Below are 20747 nucleotides of genomic sequence, written 5' to 3'. Positions count from 1 at the left end.
TCCAGGAGAAATGGCCTCATATTCTTTATTGTATAAAAATCCAGATGCTACAAAGTATATTATTCAATGTCTGATATAATGTATTTTTTTTTAAACCCTTGTACTTCGGTGTATTGTCTCATAGGTGGAAGATTGGTAAGGGTGGGCAATGGGGGTCAAGTGACTTGCCCAGGGTCACACAGCTGGGAAGTGGCTGAGGCCGGGTTTGAACCTAGGACCTCCTGTCTCTAGGCCTGACTCTCACTCCACTGAGCTACCCAGCTGCCCCGATATAATGTATTTTATCTGAGGTATAAGCCACTAGGATTCTTTCCATTACTACAATGCCTTTAAGCACCACTTAGAATCCCAGGGTCTCTTGAGAGGGTGCCATGGGGCTCCAGGGGCAGATTAGTTGTTTCACCAGGCAAGGAAAGGGAACTTTCACATGACAGTTCAATTTGTCAGTTGGAATTCAGGACAAAAGGAAGAGAGAAGTAGATGAGAAAGGCTTAAATACTTTTTATAAGAAACAGGACCTACTGGGGAGCACATCGCATCACCTTTGTTGAGTGTGACTTCCATGACAATCCTATCTTTGGGTCCTGGGCCTTTACGACCAAGGGAAGAAGAATCTCCTTCATCTGAGCCAGGTGCAGGAGTTCCTCCACTGGTATTAGAGTTTGGGGAGCTGGATCGGCTCATTAGTGTGGGTGTCGGACATGGAGTAAGGCTGGGGCTTCTTAACCTTGTGCGTACTGTAAGGGTTACAACACCTTTCTTGAGTTGCTATGGAAAAAAGAACATTGATTGAGTCAGAATTCAAAGTATGTTTGTATCAAAAGGGGGAAACAATATCATCAAAATTGAAAAACAATGAGGAAATATTAAGTTGTTTTAAAAAGGACATCAACAAAATATTTTTTTAATTCACAGAAGAAAAGAAAGTAGGTTTGTTTTTGGCATATTAAAGTATATGTAACATGTTTATGTGCATATAAATATGTATTTATATGCTTCCTGAAAACAAACTTTATATGACAAGGTAATTTCTCATTCAAGCTTCTGGTGTTCTTTGTCTAATGAAATATCTATTTTTATTGATGATTGTTAATTCATAATAAAAAAGAAACAATTATCAATTTTTAAAAAAATAGATGAATAGGTCTCTGCTATAATTCTGTTACCTTAAAGGTCTGAATGGCTTCTTGGTGGGTCAGTCCCTGTAGGGATTCTCCATTCACTTCAAGGAGTTCATCCCCTAATAAACCAAAGCAAGACCAAGTTAACATTCAACAGAGCTTACAGGAATACTTGATTTTTTGTCATAAAGTGACTTTTATTGTTCCAACCCATTTGCATTAGCCTCAGCCCTCAGGATATAGTGATAAAATAGATCAATTAATGATAAGGAGTGTTTGTTCTTCATTAGCACTTATAGACCTTAATCTCTGATGAAAACAAACTATTAAAAACATCACCTATTTTATTCAACAAGTATTCATCAACCCTCTGCTAGGGGCCTGCATCAGGACTTGGGGATAAAATGACTAAAACCAAAACAGACCCTTCTTTCACACAGCTCACATTCTACTCAAGTGCAAGGTCTAGGTTTTATTTTCTAGTCAAATTCTCAGTTTGGCAGTAAATGCCCTATTGCCAGGAATCAATGTGACGACGCCAGAGGCCATTTTTTCATCTCTACCTAACAACTTAAGTCACCAACACTAAAGTATTGCTACATGGCATTTGCCAGGCTACTCCTACATGTATAGGAGGTCAAGCTGCCCAAGACACTACAAGATTCTGAGTACAATGGGTCAACTATTATGTCCTGAAGCCTAAAGAACAAAGTATTCTCTCCTATGGAAACCATCTACTTTTCCAATGCCTGTATCAATTACTTAAAAAAGAAAAAACCACCTTTATCTTCTCTTAGAATCAATACCAGATTATCAGTTTTAAGACTAGGCAATTGGAGTGAGGTGATCTGCCAGGATCATACAGCTAGGAATTGTCTCAGTTCATATTTGAACCCAGAACCTCCCATCTCCAGGCCTTGCTCTCTATCCACTAGCCACTTAGCTGCCTTTGCCCAAATTTAAAGGCATTTAGTCATTGAGCTTGGAAACCACTGTGTGCTTTAATCTAGATCACTGTGTAATGTCAGTTTTTTATTCCTAGACACATCTTCTTCACCAAAAACCATTTCCAAGGCATGTGTAGAGCTGCTTGGTTATTTCATTCGAAAATGGGAAAGGGCTTGAACTGTCAATTATTCTGAGCTGTGAGTCTTGTGAAGATAGAATTAACTCTCCCTTTGTCTATTTTTAGTTAATCAAATCAAGAACTTAAAATACCCCTACTTAGTAGCTAGCTAACCATTAGGTAAGAGAGCTCATAAGTCACTTACTAGTTCACACCCCCAAAGGCCACAAGCACTGCCTCCCTTGGGCAGTACTTGGCAAATTGAAAGACTTCAATTGGTTTCTGTGAAGAGGGGGAGAGACAGGAAATGACATGGGAAAAGAGGTATAAAAGAAGAGACCAACATGGTCTGGGCTCCTTTTCCTTCCTTGGCTTTTGGAGAGACTCTTCGCTTGGATTCTGCAGCAGTGAATAGAGCTAAAGAGAAACAATTTTCCTTGGAGACATTCTGCATTGGTGAAACTCTGGCTGAAGACACCACTGGGACTTCTGGCTGAGGACTACCAGGAAATCCATGTGGAGATTGGGACTTGGGAAAGCACCTGCCAGACTTCACTGGAGCAGCATTTAGGGCTGGTCATCCTAGACCAGGCTTTGTCTCCTTCCTATATTTCCCACTTTCGTTGTCTCTACCTTGTTATAAATTAAAGCTGCTAACAGTCATTTTGACTTAGGCTAATATTTTATAAACAGTGACCACAATATTATTTTTTTAACTCTCATATTGAGTCAAACCTAATTTAAATATTACATTCAGAAGGTTAGTGCTCATTGTGTACCATGTGATATTCATGATTCCTAGGTACCATAGCTACAAAGAGTAAAAAAAAAATACCCAACAAGAAAGAACAGTTGAAAAAGGGAAAATTTTTTCCTAGATGAGGGACTTCCCACATATACTCCAAGAGCCATGACTAGGAATATTGTGATACACAGAATGGAAGTTGGGTCTATCTAGTATGTGGGTCTTGGAACACAAGGCAAAAGGTTCCAGAAAACTACCTAAATCTTGCTGGGGAGGCTACCTCCATGGAAGAGAGTAGGGACATAGTCTAGGGAGAATTCAACTAAAGTACAGTATTTGGTATTTTTTTTTCACTAATTCTTCCTTTTTTAAAGAATATTTTATTTTTTTAATTACAATTTTTAAAATTCATTTTTTATAATTCTTAGAGTTCCAAATTGCTTCCTTACTTCCATCTCTTTTTCACTATTTTAGAAGGTAAGCATGTTAATAAAGACTGTATATGTGAAGTCATGCAAAACACATTTCCATTTAAACCATTAACTAATTATTCTTGATAACTAGGTGCTAAGCTCAATTGTTTCTCCTGATTATAGGAGAACAAAGATGATCAGAGCTTTTAAAATCTAGAGGCTTTAGGAAAAACCCTAGACACACCTTTTTTTTTTTCCATTTGAACATTAGAGCACTTTTTCCTAAATTGTTTAATATGAGTGTACACTTTGATTTGGAGCAGCTAGGTAGCCCAGTGGATAGAGTGTTAACCCTGGAGTCAGAAAGCCTCATATTTTTTAATTCAAATAAATCTTCAGAAACTTATTAGCTGTGGGACCCTGGGCAAGTCACTGAAACCTCATTTGCCTCAGTTTCCTAATTTTAGAATGAGCTTAAGAAGTAAATGGCAAACTAATCTGACATCTCTGCCAAGATAACACCAAATGGGGTCACAATAAGGTGGACACAACTAAAGGAAGTGAACAACAATAATCCTTTGATTCATTCTGTGAATACTGTAAAAATGAAAAACCCTTGACCTCATACACAGTTAGTAGCCTATTCTTGTCCACTCAGGTAGTTTATACTTCCAGAGCTGAAAGGATATTAGAGACCATCTCATCAAGCCCCCTCATTCTACCAACGAGGGAACCAAGTCTCAGAAAAGTTAAGTTACTAGTTCAAGTTCACACCGTACAAATAAAGAAAAGATTAGAAATGTCACAAGATAGTATTTAAGGAGATCAGGTACCCTTAAACTAGTCTGAATTGGGTCTTCCTGCATCTTGGGCTCATTCTAGTTTGCCCTAATAAGCAAGGTGAGTTTCAACCACATGAACTGAAAGCTAGTAATCTATTATATAAATGCTTTGTGCTAGTTTGATGTTGTTTTGAAACTAAACCCCAAAACTCCAGTAGAGAGTTAACTCTTCCTCTTAGATGAAGAAATAATCCTCTGTCATGGAAGCAGTAAGCCTGGTCTCATCACCTGTTTGAGCACAGATTTCTATCATCATTCTTACTCTGGAAAAGTCTCTAGCTAACCCTTTCCTTGCCAACAAAAACCAGATGATTCAAAGTAGCAATATCTAAGTAACTTTGGAAGCCAGTTTAAAAAATATATTCACACCATTTTTAAAAATGGAAAATACTGATTTAGATGTAGGAAAGGAAATCTGTTCATGGAAAAATAGGGGTTGTGCAATGCTAACTACTATTTTTAAAAGATTACATTATTTACATAAAGGAATAATATTCTTAGTTTCTGGTATATTATTAAACAAAATGCCACAATGAAATTGAACCACAAAGGAGTTCCTCCAACTGAAAAGTGTTACTGCATTGCTATTGAACAAGTTTCTTGCTATTTATCAACAGGGATTTCTTATGTAAAACCCTAAGAAGTCAAGAGGGGATATCAATGGCATTGTCCTGTCTTCCCAATTTGTTTGCAGTCATAGGTTCACAATGAGTCAAAGCCTAATTTTCATTCTATCTCAGGAGATGTTCTCTCACCTTCTTTGAGTCTTCCATCAGCAGCAGCAGCTCCATTTGGGAAAATTGTCTTGACAAAAATGCCCATCCGGCCCCTGGCTGAATCTTGGCCTCCCACAATACTGAAGCCAAGACCCTAGTCCCAAAAAGGAAAGACTACTTTTACTGACCATAATACAATAAAAAGTATATTTAAAAAAAGGGCTGCTGAAAAAAAAGCATTAAAAATCAATTAGAGACTAAATAATTGAATACTAAAGAATTATCAAAAATAAATCATAGAAATTATAGATAATTTCAGTAAAGATAAGGACAACAATGAGATAATATACCAAGCTCCCTCTGCAGAAACCATTGCTAACATGATCAAATTCCCAAATTCAGTAAATATAATATTCTAATCACTTAGAAACAAATTATGGCTGGCATTTTCTTCTCCAGTTGTCTCATGTGATCAACTTTTTTTCTCAATGGCCATATGTTGCCTTTAGAGAACTAAAATTGGTTCTGAGGAATAGGGAAATATCATTTCATGCCACTGTGGTGCTATATTAGTTTCATTATTGTGTTTTATTCTTTTCCACTTCATATTAAGACAACCATTTAAAAAGTCCTTGTCATTTATTCCCTAATAATGGAATCACTATTAATAACTATTAAGCTCACCAAGAAGGCTTAATTGGGACTTCTTCTGAGGTCACAGGCCCTGCCTTTCTTTACATGATGAGAAACTTAAAAATGGTGGGCTCTATTCTGCAGTCAAATCATGTGTCCTGAATGAGGTACTATTTACCTGTCAAAGGACAGGAAACAAAAAGGAAAGGAAAGAGAAACAGCAGCTCCGTTCTATCATGAGCTTGGAGAAAAGGATTTTCATGGGATACACTTAGAACTATATAAAAGTCACATTTTAAAATATTATTTCTTAGTTAATCTTTCTTTTAAGTAAAAACAAAACAATAATAGCCTTGGATTTAACAAATTTCCTCAGAGGAATAAAATCATTCTTTATAAAGCTCTCACCTTGCCTTGACCTTTCATCAGCACAATGTTGGAGATAATGGAGGGCTGAGCTAGTCTCCAAGGGGATTCCACCTGAGCAGTGCTTAAGGAACGAGTTGACTTCTTCACAACATGATATTCCTATATAGAACCATAATGCACAGCGGTCAGAATTCAATCATTTATATTGCTACTATCGGATCTTTTCGTTCCATTCAAGTTATCTTCTGATGTCTCATTGTAATGTGCAGATTACTCTAGTTCTCCAAGATTAATTTAGGGGAATGTAAGCTCTGATTGGTCCTATCCCAACCTGGGAAGCTTCAGCAAGGGCCCAGAGATGAGTGAGACAATTTCTTGTCAGAGAAACAGCCTGGCCCACATTGGAGAGGCTTATCACCAGGTTAGTCACAGAGTGATGAATTTTTGTGCTACAGCAATTTTTATGGATGGTCTGCCAATTAATCAAGGGTCTGCAATGTTCAATGTAGGGAATCTCAATAACAATGAAAATATGCAGCCTTGAAATCTTGATGAAGTTGTTTATCACCCAAAAGCAAATCCCAGAGTTTAAATCTCAGCACGCTGGACACAGTTTATACTTTCTCTTTATGTCTATTATACCCATTCATTTTCACTAGAAGAATTCAGGAGAGACAAGTCTAGTTGGCTGTATTTTGGATAACCATGGCTGGAACTGATTAACATCTTCAACATGTGCCATCCACGTGTAATTTGTGCCTAGGAACTCCATCCATTAGAACACTGTGTTTTCCCCTTCTCTTTGCAGAATGCCACAGAAGCCTATTCCTTGCTTCCTGGACTGGAGCCTAGGATCTGGAAACTTGAAGGCCTTAGGGACGCAGGACAATCATCAATGGTCTGGTTCTCATTTGGCAAGCATCCTACATAGCACCCTCAGGCCAAGGTCAAAGCCTTGGTTAGAAAGTATCAGCATTTCAAGATCATTTCACCTACTTACACATACACACACATAACCACACAACCCTTGTGCCATATAAAAACACAAACCACATATATACCCAGATAAGTCTCATTCTATAAAACATTCTACCAAGCCTGCTATAGGATATCTCTAATCCATCTACAGGAAAGAAAATATTTTCCTATATATGCCATACTCTCTACTTGTGAGCAACTCATATTCTAGCTTCCTTTTTTTTTCAGTATATCAACCACAGAATATAAGTGTACAGCAGAGTGTGGTATTTACAACATAAATAAGAAGTTAGGTAGTTATATATTGAAGAAAGCATTCAGCTTAGCTCTCTGCTACTCTTCAGAAAGTTTAAAGTCTTATAACATAGTACATATAACTTGATGATTTATAGATTTTCTCAGAAGTTGCATTTATGCCAGCATAAGCAAAAAATAAAGGCCATTTTTCATTTAGCATGAGAATTTGGAGATCACATGATATTCCTTGCTGCCTTTAATTTTATTTTTCTACCTACTGAGGTAGAAATGAAATATTTGGCAGTGATATTTCTTGAACTCCAGATTACTTAAATTAATTCTCCTTTTGCAGTTCATGATTTTAACCTCCAGGACTTTAACTCATCAAAAAATAATGGGGTGGGAGGAAGTGTAAAGGGGATAGTTGAGTATGCCTTTCCTAAGACTATCATGGGATGTGATTGCTTCTTGTTCATCTCGAGACTATGGAAGCTCTTTCTTAGATTGATAAATGACCCTCTCCTTACCACACCCAATCCTTTCCCTTCCTAATCCCCTAACAGATCTGTCATCACATTAATCTGAGTATAGCCCACCCACAAATATACAGATAGCAATATGTCCATGCTGCCTATCTTATGTGACTCTCCAACATTTCCTTCCCTAATTTCACAGAGGCTCTACTCAATATACTAGAAGCTTCCCTTGAACTTTCTTGATTTTGCTAGTAAACTATGGAACATATGAAATATTTATGAACTATCCTTCTATTTTGATATGAGACAAGCTTGTTTTCTTTGTCATTCACACATTTCTTTGATGGCATCTTTTATACTGCTTGTCCTACATGGAACTCTTTTGAATGATTACAGATGTGGCCTAAGAGGTATGCTCTGCAAACTTCCAGGGCTTGAAGCAATCAACATATGCCATCTGCAGAAAGGCATATCTGGAAGACCTCATTATTTGAAGGGAATCTTTCTTCCACATGGATTATGTGCCAAATGACCTACATGACAGTGGTAAGCACCTGTAGTGAGTCTATGCCTCTCCATTGTATGCCTTATTTGATATTAACAACCAAAGGGTCAAACAAATTATCTGTTATATGTTTTTACGTATCTTATATAACTCTGACGTATATGTAGGAAACACCTTGTTGGAGGGGAGCCTTTAAGGTAGCATTTGGCATTAATAAAGCAGATGCCATTTTATAGTCAAGAGCAACAACAATAGGCTGGTATTTATATAATACTTTAAGGTTTGCAAAGTGTTTTACATATATCATCTTATTCACCTTCATAATAACCCTGTGTTGTAGGTACTACAAAATATCCCCACTGTACAGATGAGGAAACTGAAGAATTAGAGGGTAGACTGTCTATAGTCACATAGATATTCAGTATCTGAGGTATGAGTTGATCTCAAACCTTTTTGACTCCATGTTCTGTAGTCTACCTACTGCACCATTTGGCTGCCATAAAAATGAGCTAAAAACAAGTATAGTCAGTTCAAATAACCTCTGTATCCTTTAGTCAATTGTTTGATGGTAAGGATGTAAAGTAAAGTAGATGACAGCTTGTTAAAACTTGGCTGTTTCCTTGTTATTCTTATCCAATATGCTCTTAGTCTGAATGTAGGTTATTCTGATAAAAATTTTTATATCTATGGGAAAGTATACCCATAAGTCAATAGCTATTGACATTTTCTCAGTCACCGTTTTATTCTGGTAATAATCAAGTCTGGAATTTTTCCCATGTCACTGGTATTTTCCCCCTCCTTTAAGCTTTATTAAGAATGGATCCTTTTCATGCCCTCAATAATTTGTTGTCTCCAGTACGAATCTCCTTAGTATCTTCCTAGTCTGGTACTACTGATTTTTCCATCTTTGTTTTCTTTAATAGCATTTCTACTCAAGCAGTACATGTGATATAGTAAGAATCCAGATGTGACATCACTTTTGGTGAAAGGGATTATTTTGAAAATCTTTACAGATCTTTTCCATTTTCATCTGTTTGATATCCTCCATCTGTTTCATTTTTTAATGCCCTTCAAATTATAATGTTTACTTGGGTCTCTTTTAAAGCCTATTTAAAATTTCTTCTTGCCACTGTTTTATGATGTTTTATGAGATGACACTTTCATGATCTTTCATTATTCTTCTCTGTTGAAAAATGACAGAAATTAGTTTACATTCTAAATTGGTGTTGTCCTTAGCTTCCCTTGATGTTGCCTTGGCTCTCCCATAGGCAAGTATAGCTCAAGAAAAGGCAATTTTTAGGTCCTTTTATACTATGCAATTGATTCATACTCAGACTTTGACATAAATTGTTATAATTGGGTATTATCCTTTCCTCCAACCATTTCTTTTTTGGTATTAATATTTTGTTTCATTTGTAAAAGTTGGAGTGGTTTTCATGGTATGACATCACACACACACACACACACACACACACACACACACACACACACACACACACACCCCTTCCATTTTTTTGGTTTCCAAACACTTCTGATCTTTCCTCTAATAAACTTGACCTTACAGTCAACTGGAAAGTGACCCTCACACTAGTAACGAGCTATTTCCTGCCTTTTCAAGTATAATTAATATGATTTCTATGATTTTATTTGGTGCTTGCCATGTTCATAGGTCTTTGGATTCTTTTGCAAAAGTATTTGTGATACATAAATATGCAGCTTCAAGGTAGTTCACAAATCTTTAGCCTCTTTCAATTCCTCAGCCCTGCCTTAAAATGTCCAACATCTTTGTCTTTGCATCAAAGCCACTGAGTATCAAGGTCTCTTCCTACTAACCCTTCTTTTCCTGTCTGGGAACCAATAGACAGTGTCCCACATGAAGAGTCTCCAAGATATTAAGGGGTAGCTCTCTTTACTTACAAGTCTATTACTATTGTCTAATTTGGGAGAGAAAGAAAAAAGAGAGATGTAGCAGAGGAAGAAGAGGGAGGAAAATGAGAAGAAAGTAGAAGACATAGGTAAAAAAAATGTGGGACAAGAGAGAATGGAGCATATCTCCTTTCTCAGACTTTCTCTGCTCACCTATGACTGGAGAGTAGATGGCTGGTTTGTGAGCGGTTATTTCTGGGCCATGCAAATACCCAGTTTCTTAGATGGTTTGAGGTTAAACATGTTGCCAGACCACTATGTTTCCATGGCTCTGTTATAAGGCCCTCTCAGTTTTTTGGGGGGGAAAACATCCCAACTACATGGCTGATTTACAACTTCCCAACCTCTCCTCAAGTTTTCAGCCAACAAGCTTTGGGTAGGTCACTGGTTCCGATCTCTTTAAAGCATTCCTTGGTTGGTTCTTACCCTGCCCCAAATATGTTTTCTGTTTCTCTTTCTGTCTCCTCCCTACCCTTCTAATCCCAGCAAGAATATCAGCATCCCAAGCCCAATAACCTCGATCTTCTACCTCCTTGGATCAACAAAATAGCAAGATTGATTTTTCACTGATTCAATGATTTTTTATAGGTAACACAAGATTATAAACATAACACTTTATTAGTAATATTAATGTAATTTTCTACATACCTATCAAATACCTGAGTAATAATAATAAAAATAATAACTAGAGTTTATAAGATTTGCAAAGTGTTTCACCAATAATATTTCATTTTATCCTCATAGCCATTTTTCTGGAAGGTAGGTGCTATTAAAATTCCCGTTTTCTCAAAGAGGAAAATAAAGGGTGGGAAAGGCAGAATCATACAGCTACTAAATGTCTTAAGTTGGACATGAACTCAGGTCTTTCTGACTCCAGGCCCAGGATTCTATCCATAGCACCTCCAAGAAGTTATTGTTCATGCTTTCTTTCAAAGAAGACCAATGGCATCATGGCAGGATGTCTTGATTTTCCCATGAATTGAGTTTAAGTGAGGCAGAGTTGCACAAAGTAGTTGGCCTCACTCTCTCTTCCAGAGTCATCAAAGTCCAGTAGTAAGACAAAAGTCAGGAAAACTAGAAATGGCCTGGGATGCAATAGATCAGTGGTTCCCAAACTTTTTTGGCCTACCGTCCCCTTTCCAGAAAAAATATTACTTAGTTCCCCCTGTCACATACTATCACCATCCCCTTACAGTTATTCACCACACCCAAATGCACCTGTGGCTATCACCACACCCCTGGATCACTGCACCACCCACCAGGAGGCAGTGGCGCCCACTTTTGGAATCACAGCAATAGATGATCTTGGTGTCTTCAATGTCAGACCACTAAGTGCTTCACAGCTCCTGCTTCAGCTACCTTTTTTAGCTACTGGAACAAATTGTTCTCAGTTGCACATTCCACCAAGGGGAACTCTTCAAATGCTTAGGGTAGATATCTCCCTAATCACATGATGAGGCTGAGGCATGTCAATTATCTTCAACCTATTTTAGTCCCTCTGGTTAAGATGGTTTGACTGGAGTATGGCTGCTGCACATGCTACGATTTCTTGGAACCACAGGAGAAAGCTGGGTAACATATGGGCATCAAAGGTGGATGCATGGCCCTAGAAGGGTTCAGCAAATTCTAATACCAGAGGTGTCAGTCCTCCTTAAACACCCCATTTGCCCCACCTAGCAGTTAAGAAGCTAAAGCAAATGATCTTTTAAGGTCCCTTTCATCTCTCAGATGAATTTCTAAATCTGACAAGGTTCACTGGTGACCTTCTGCTCCCTTGCTTTATCTTCTTTACTTTGTCAGTATTTACACTATCTCTTAGATGATTTTTTTTTGTTTCTAGGCTTTGTGTTCCAATCAAAAAGCTTTAAAAGTGGGGCAGCTGGGTAGCTCAGTGGATTGAGAGCCAGGCCTAGAGATGGGAGGTCCTAGGTTCAAATCAGGCCTCAGACACTTCCCAGTTGTGTGACCCTGGGCAAGTCACTTGACCCCCATTGCCCACCCTTACCACTCTTCCACCAAGAAGCCAATACACAGAAGTTAAGGGTTTTTTAAAAAAGTGTCCCTTGTGAATTCCTTAAGGAATAAGTTGTCTTTTGACATGCCAACTTCATCATCTTCAATTCTTTGCTTTTTAGCCAACTTTCTTTCATCTTCCTTTCATTTATGATTCTAACTTGGTCTTCATCATCTTTCCTGCTCCTGTGTGAACATGCACCTCCTCAGCTGCTTTTGTCTACTGTCTTCCTCCATTAGAATAGAAGCTACCTGAGGACAGGAGCTATCTTTCTTTTGCCTCAGCCCTTAGCACTATTAGTACATGGCAACTACTTAGTAAATGTCTGCTACCTAAATGCAGGAGTTCTTAACATTTTCTGAGTTAGTGAAATCTATGGTCTCTTTCTGTGAATAAAGTTGGTTACATTCACAATTGAAAGAAATGCTCAATTTCAGGTAGAAGTTAGTAAAAATAGAGATGCTATTTTTCCACATTCAAGTTGATGGACTTCTTGAGAGTAATCTAGTTCCCTTGGGAGTCTATTGACTCCAGATTAAGAACTTCTATGGTAGAGGTTGTGTAAAGCATGATTCTTCTTTTTTGCTGGCCTGAGAAGAGTAACCTGAAGAGAGATGTTTCATCAGGGATTATACAACGAACTCTTGCTAAATAGTGAAATGACTTAATATTTTTATTTTTGCCATTACCTTATTTTTTATCATTACCACCACCACCACCACTATTGATATTTACATAGTATTTTAAAGTTTACAAAACTGAAATACACTGCTCATAGCAGTTTGCTTTCACTATATTCTCACAGCACTCAGTTACACATACCCATCCACTCCCCCTTATCCTCCCCACAGGCTATTCCAGTGTTTGATGGCTGTACTAGATAAATGATAGGGGTTTGACCACAGCTTGGATACCACTGTGAGGCCCCACTGTCTCCTGGCAGCTGAATTCAGTTCTTGGATCCAAAACACACAGCAGGGAAGAGAATCAAGAAACTGGGTTCCTAACAGAATTTTTTCTCCTCCTCAGCTCAAGTCCTATTGGAAAATAACACTGCTGACTGCCTTACAGCTTGACCAGAGAGAGTTTGTTCCTTCCACACTATCTATCACAACCCTGTCACCTTGAATACCTCCAGAACCATGAATGAAGCATCACTGATACAATTCAATTTAACAAGAATTTATTAAATGCCTCTGTTCAGAAAACTGTGCTAGGAACTGGATGAAAAGGGAGAGTAGGGAGCAAACTTTAGTTGTGATGCAGTCTGTCCTCATCGGGCTTATGCTTTGACAGAGGAATATGATACACACATGGATAACTGTAATACAAAATGAGAATCTAAGTACATTATCAAAGAATGAGCTAGAAGTAAGGGGCAGGAGGCCACTGTCAGTTAAAGAGAGCAGTTAGGGATTGTAGTAAATAGAGTGCCTGGTCTGGAGCCAGGAAGAATGGAATTCAAATCTAGCCTCAGATGCTACCTTTGAGACCCTAGGTAAGTCATTTAGCCCTATTTCCCTCAGTTTCCACATTTGTCAAATGAGCTAGAGAAGGAAGTGGGAAACTACTCCCACATCTTTGCCAAGAAAAGCCCAAATGGGATCATGCAGAGTTGGACAAGACTGAAAATGACAAAAAAACAAACCTAGAAAGATCAAAAAAATCTTCCTGGAGGATACAACCTTTAAAAAACTGAGCTTAAAAGGATGAATAGTCCTGCACAGTCAAAAGGTAGAGAAGAAAAACATTCTAGGCTTAGGGAACAATAAAGGAAAAGAGGTGGTTAAAACAAACAATCAAGGAATATGCTAGAGCCATCAGAAAACATTCCACGTTGAAATGCAAAGAGTACACAGAAAGAAAACTATCTAGGCAATGAGGTTGGAGAGATAGGGTGGAAAGTCAAGCACACTTGACCCTTACCCATTAGCTTTTTTAAAAAAGTTTTTATTTATATTTTCTTTCTTATATCACCATCATTGCCTCATCTATCCCTCCCAAGGAGCCATCCCATAAGATAAATATTTGTTCAAGAGAAGAAAAAGTCATCCCAACTGATTGACACATTGAAAAAGTCTGAAAACAAATGCAAATGTGAAGCACCTGTGGACCCTTCCATCTCCCTGAAGGGCTGGGTTGGGGAGTGTCTTCTCATATTTCTCCATTCGAGTTCAATTTTGATCTTAATAACTTGTTATATTTACCTTTTATTTTTTGTATGTCATTGTTCTTTCCATTCACATTATAGTCCCTGTAAATATTGTATTCTTGGCTCTACTTACTTCGCTATGCATTAGTTCATATAGGTTTTTCCATGACACCCATTAGCATCACCTCTGAGACAGAAGGCACATTGTAGATATTACAAAAATCCAGTTTCTCTTCATAGTGATAAATGAGAGACTTAGTCTCTGTCCTCAGGGAGTTGATAAAAGAAAAGGCAAGTCATTGCAGAATACTACAGAAAAAAGAGGGATTAAGACCTCTCCTTGGCTTGATCAGGGGGCTGAGGCACTATTATGGCAGCCAGGGAACCAGGAGCATTGGACTGACCTGTCTTGCCCCAGCAGAATCCAGCTGCTGTGGAAGGGAATGTTTCCGGGCACTCCGAGATAACTTTTCCAACATCTCCCCACTGGGATCACCATTTTCTACTGTCAGTTCATCATCTTCTCCAACAGATTCTAGACGAGGAGCACCTCCTAGGAAGCAAAGGAAATATGGTTTTATAATAATGATAGGAATATTAATAACGGCAATATTCCAGTAGTAGCTGGAATTTATAGGGTTTTAAAGGTTTTCAAAGGGTTTGATCCACGTTCTTTTTTGGTCCTCATAAAAACTTTTTGAAGTGCTATTATTGTCCCTCTTTTGCATATGAAGAAACCAAGGCTAAGATTAATTAACTTGTCATATGGTAATCAACTATATAAATCATGCTCCAACCCCATATCTTTCTAGCTCTAAAGCCAAGGCACTATGCATAATGCACACATTGCATTCCCCAAGACTAGGGCATCAGCAAGTTAAGAAAACATCTATCTATAGTTACCAGAAGGCTGGGATTGGCTCAGTTGCTTGATACTATGAAAGTAACAAGGTACTTCATTTGTCACTCAGTTACTCTGTGAGCTCCACCTGCTGCTAATTCCAAAGCTTTGGAGAAATCTCTCTTCTCTGAAGACATTGCTAGAATAGCTTGGTTGGTTTAGTGAATAAGACAGAATAATTTTAGTCAAGGAGCAACTTGTTCCAAACTAACAGTTATGATACAGCATCTGTTGATAATGCAATAAATAATGGCAAGACTGTTCATAGCAGATGGATTTAGCGGCTGGTTTTAAATTTCCTAGAGGTAGATACATTTATTGCTTTTAGAACTAAAATGTTAAGTAGTGGATTCCCACTGTCAGAAGCAAATATATGAAGATGGAAGGATCTCTGTTATTCACATGGAAAATCACCACTTCAAGAAATCCATCATAAAACATTTTAATTAAATATCCATTCCAACTATGTAAGAAAGCAAGTAGTGGGGAATATTGGACCTGGAGTTAGGAAACCCTGAACTCAAAACTGGATTCTGATGCTTACAAGCTATATGACCCTGGGCGAGTCACTTAACCCTGTTTGCTTTAGTTTCCACATTTGTAAAATGAGCTAGAGAAGGAAATGGCAAACCACTTTCATATCTCTGTCAAGAAAATTCTAAACAGAGTCAGTAAGAGTTGGACACAACTAAAACAACTGAATAACAAGCATTTACATAAGACTACTTACTAATTCAGAAAATTTAAAATTTTAGGTGTCAGAAGGCTATAGATACATTTATAATAATATTAACAATTTGGCAAAATCTTTTCAATTGAATTCAAATTATACATCTAACAATCTAAATGATGAAAGTGGTTCATTTGTGGAGGGGCATGGCAATCTACAGATGAGTCATAGTACCCTAAGTTTAGGAATATTCAAAAATATCAGTTGTAGGCTTTGACTTGAGTTAAACATAATTATAAAAGGGTCACCCTAGATAAAAACTTTGATTTTTTTCTCTAACTAGATTTCAAAGCCTGAATGTCTCAGAAGTTCTTTTAAAAAGTTTTCATTCAGTCAATAGTACTTATGAAGGTCCTCCTACAAACAAGGTACTGTGTTAGGTACAGTTTTACAGATAGAGATGTCAATATGACAATGAGCCAGGGGGCCAAAATTATTGCTTCATTCTTATGTTGGCATCTCTATATGCAAACTGCTAGGGCCAAAACATATTCAAGAAGAAAGAAGGCAAAGATATTTTTCATTCAGAAAAAAAACCTAATCTGTTTGTTCATAATTTTCCATTTCAAATATTTGTAGGGTGTTGCTAACCCTGGCTGAGGATGCTTATTTTTGACTACATCTTCTGGAGTTTGCAAAGCTATCTGCAGGTATGAGATAGGTAGTTTCAACAGTGTGGACACAAGGTATTTCTCTCCCTACTAGACTGCTTAAGAATCACTTCTTCCTCCTTCCCCTTTTGAAGAAAAAGAAAGAAGACAATGAAGACGACAACAAAGACGACAACTAGGTTTCCTTATGTTTCCAGACTGAAAATGCAATGGGTCCTTACTAGCCTAATGTCACTCTTGTAATTGATTCCAGAAACAACACAAAAGTTTTAAGTGGTTCTGTTTCTGCCCTTTGTCAGTTCATCCTTCTGCAGGCAGCCTGATGGCCCCTTCTTTCCAGGGACTTTCTATGAGCTATGATTCCAGAATGAAGAAAAGCTAGATTTTTAATAATTTCATCTAATGGGTCTTCTCTTTGGGGAATAGTATGGAGTTCTAGTAGTATCTCAGCTGTTTTGAAGACGGCTGACATATTCCACTTAGCCCATGAAAGTAAATCATAGTTTCAGTTCAAGATAACTTACAAAAATCTTTAATAGTCTTGTTACACTCTCTACATGTAACCTCCCCACCCATAAAACTAAAACAAATACAAGTGTTCTATAGTTTAAGAAAGATAACTTTTAAGAGTTTCAGAGGCAAAAAGCAATTTAGATGTAACAATTAAAGACTTACATTTATACAGGACTTCATATACAAAGTAGCTTTACATCCATTTTCCTATTTGGACTTCATAATAACTTTGTAAGAAAGGTAATGATTATATTATTCCCATTTTACCAGTTATATATCCCCTAATTTAAAGGTAAAGAAATTGAGGCCAAAATCAGTAATGACTTGATATGAGAGAGAGAATTAGAGACAAACCTACACTAGAGTTCAGACTCCAACTAGAACCTGACCCCTTGTCTAAATGCCTTGTCTTATCATTATATATAGTTGTCAGGCTTCCTTATGTCCTTGGAAATTGGATCTGTGGACACATAAATGTTTTTTAAATCTAAACTAGGGTTTGCCATTCATAGTATAAGATTAAATGACTAAAGAGTGAGATTCCCCTTGTACATTTAAATATGATTTACAAAAATATGGTTTACAGTTTTTTAGGAACTCTTCTAAGTAAATCAGAGTGATCTAGCTATATTTCCTCTAAAGTATGTAACTTGTACAATAAATCACACACGTTAGGGTGCTCCCTAAACCAATGTGAATTACCACCACCATTTATCAGAATGGCCAAAACCAAAGGAGATCATCACCAACTTACCTGACAGATATGATTCTTTTCTTTTTTAAAAGTTTTTTAAATTGATGATTCTTTTCTAAAAAATAATCATATGATATCTTTTGTATTTTATATCACCTACATTTCCCATGTATTGCTCCATGCTCCACTACCCAGAGGTCACATTACTCATGACAAAGAATTTTTAAAACAGGAGGAAAAGGCAGATTAGTAAAACTAACCAAAACATTAAAAAAGTTTGACATTACATGCAATCTTCCACACCCAGAATTCCCTAGCTGGGTTTGGAAGGGGTAGAGGTCAAGATGACTCTAATCTCTTTTATTTCTGTCTAACAGTATTATAATTTCACAATATTAAATATCAACTCTGTTGTTTTAATTTCTATTTACATAGCTACAGTCAATATACATATTGTTTTCCTTATTCTACTTATGCCACTTTGCATCAGTTTCTATACTTTCCCAAGCTTTTCTACAGATAGTGAAGTGAACAATGGATCAGAGTACTAGAAACTGAAAGAACTCAGTTCAAATGTGTGTCATCCTGGCCAACTGACAACTTCTGACTGCCTACATTTCCTCAACTATAAAACAAAAATAATAACACCCACTTCACAGGTTGAGAATCAAATAAGATATTTGTAAAAAGATTAACACCATGTCTGGCACTTAGGAAATACTTATTCCTCTTCCTTCCTCTGTATTGATCATATTCATTGTTTTTTATAACACAATGACAGCCCACTTGTTTAATGTCATTCTCCCATCAATGAATATCTACTTTGTTTCCACTTCTTTGCTACTACAAAATGAATAATTTGGTGAATGTGCTACCTTTCTTTTTGCTGTTAACTTCCTTGGGGTATACATGTCTAGCAGAGAGATTTCTGGTACAAAAGGTATGTACAGTCTAATTAATTTCTTCACATAATCCTAAATTGCTTTATAGAATACCTAAACCAATTTATACTTTCACCAGCCTTACTATAAATAATCTTTCTACACCCTCTTTTTTTTTTTAACTTTTTTTTTTAAAACCCTTGTACTTTGGTGTATTGTCTTATAGATGGAAGATTGGTAAGGGTGGGCAATGGGGGTCAAGTGACTTGCCCAGGGTCACACAGCTGGGAAGTGGCTGAGGCTGGGTTTGAACCTAGGACCTCCTGTCTCTAGGCCTGACTCTCACTCCACTGAGCTACCCAGCTGCCCCTACACCCTCTTTTACATTGACAGTTCCTGTCATTTGTCATCTTTGCTAATTTGTTGGGTATAAGATTAAATATCTGAATAGTATTGATTTATATTTTTCTTATGATAAATAGTTTGAGGAAATCTTTCAAACAACTGCTAATCTGAAAACTACTGGCATCCTTTAGGCACTTATTTAATAGAGAATAGTTTGGAGTCCTATATGTCTTTTATTAGGTCTCTATATAGTTTAGCTATCAGTCCCTGAATAGAGATCTCTGATATAAAATATTTTTTCCCAGTGGACCATTTCTCTCCTCATCTTAGTTGCTAATTTTATTTCAGCAGTTTTTAAAAATTCCATGTAATCCAAGTTATTTGCTTTATCTTCTGTGATCACCTCTAACCCTTATTTGGTTAAGAATACTAGATATAGCCACAGAAGAGAACCTGCTATGCTAACTTTTTTCATTTTTTTACCGCTAAGATAGGAAGACTAATTTTTGTGTAACTTTTCTTTGGGATTAAGCTCAGTTTCATTATGTTGTTCTGCTTGCATTGCAGTCAGGTTGTTTTCCTATTTCTACTTGCATTACTATGAATCAGTTCATATGTCTTTCCTTGCTTCTTAATACTTCATATCTGTCATTTCTTACAGCACAGTAACATATTCCATTAATTTTATTTACCACAATTTGTTTAGCCATTTCCCAACTGACCTAAGTCCTTATATTCTTATAAAAATATTTCCTATGAAACCATAAGAAGTATTATTAGATACTTTACCTTCCACGAGCTAAATATTAACCAATAATGACAAAAGTTTAAACTGACTTTCCTCTAAAGTCAGAGGATATTATAGATAGACACCTCCTAGATATTACTATATTCTTTTTTTTTTAACCCTTAACTCTGTGTATTGGCTCCTTGGTGGAAGAGTGGTAAGGGTGGGCAATGGGGGTCAAGTGACTTGCCCAGGGTCACACAGCTGGGAAGTGTCTGAGGCTGGATTTGAACCTAGGACCTCCCATCTCTAGACCTGGTTCTCAATCCACTGAGCTACCCAGGTGCCCCCATATTACTATATTCTTGATTTACCAAGGTCATGATTTTAACACATTCTGAAATACTTGTCCCTTCTTATAAGGATTATAAGGAAAAAGTGTTGAATCTTCTTACTTCAATAAATAGATCACTTTCTAACAGTTGATTGGTACTGCAGCTTGAGAACTGAATGAATCAGCTGATTGATGAACACAGCTGACCACTTCCAACTAAATCCCTAAGAAACTAATGACGATGGCTATATTTTTTAATTACTAAACTAATAGACTTGTGTGTTAGGTTTATCAAGACTAATTAGTTTAGATAATTGGTTCTGACTGTGGATTGACTCAAAATATGAGTTGAGGATTAATAAATTTGAAATCTTCTTCCCTAACAACTAAGATGACTCCTTAAATTGACACTCTCTTTCTGGAATCCTGAGAATCACAGACAAGTTTGAAGATCTCTTCTTTGTAAATGATTTAGTGTTGGTAAATATAGGTGAAGAGGGGAAATGGGATTAATGTTGGAAAATGAGACGTTGGGATTTAATGAGGTCTCCTTCTATACCAACAAAGAAAGAAAAGTCTGCAGGGTTTGTGAGTTGGTCTAGCCAAAGATGGCCATAACCTGGGATCCAACATTTTGGCAATGAGTAACTAAGAATATAGGGCAATATTTCATAGAATTTCAGATCTAGGAGGGACATTACAGACCATTAGTCTATGCCTCCTTTTGTAACAGATAAGAAACTAGGATTTAAAGAGGTAAAGTAACTAGTTTAACATGATACAACTCCTAAGAGGGAAATCTAGGGTTCAAATCAGGT

At 37.1% G+C, this 20747-nt stretch overlaps 1 protein-coding gene across 1 annotated transcript in view; it reads right to left on the bottom strand.

Annotated features, from left to right (window-relative positions):
- PDZD2 (PDZ domain containing 2) overlaps positions 1–20747 on the bottom strand; it is a 348778-nt gene that overhangs the window by 52087 nt on the left and 275944 nt on the right. Inside the window, exons 7-11 of the mRNA XM_044664497.1 lie at positions 14598–14746; positions 5945–6064; positions 4943–5057; positions 1167–1240; positions 543–768 (exon numbers count right to left, since the gene is read on the bottom strand). Of these exons, the coding sequence (XP_044520432.1) occupies positions 543–768; positions 1167–1240; positions 4943–5057; positions 5945–6064; positions 14598–14746 (684 nt within the window). The remainder of the gene's footprint in view (positions 1–542; positions 769–1166; positions 1241–4942; positions 5058–5944; positions 6065–14597; positions 14747–20747) is intronic.

This window comes from Gracilinanus agilis, chromosome 1 (genome assembly GCF_016433145.1).
Source record: "Gracilinanus agilis isolate LMUSP501 chromosome 1, AgileGrace, whole genome shotgun sequence".
In the NCBI taxonomy this organism is placed as follows: Eukaryota; Metazoa; Chordata; class Mammalia; order Didelphimorphia; family Didelphidae; genus Gracilinanus; species Gracilinanus agilis.
Note: the sequence above shows the minus strand (reverse complement) of the source record. Positions and strands in the feature narration are given on the sequence as shown.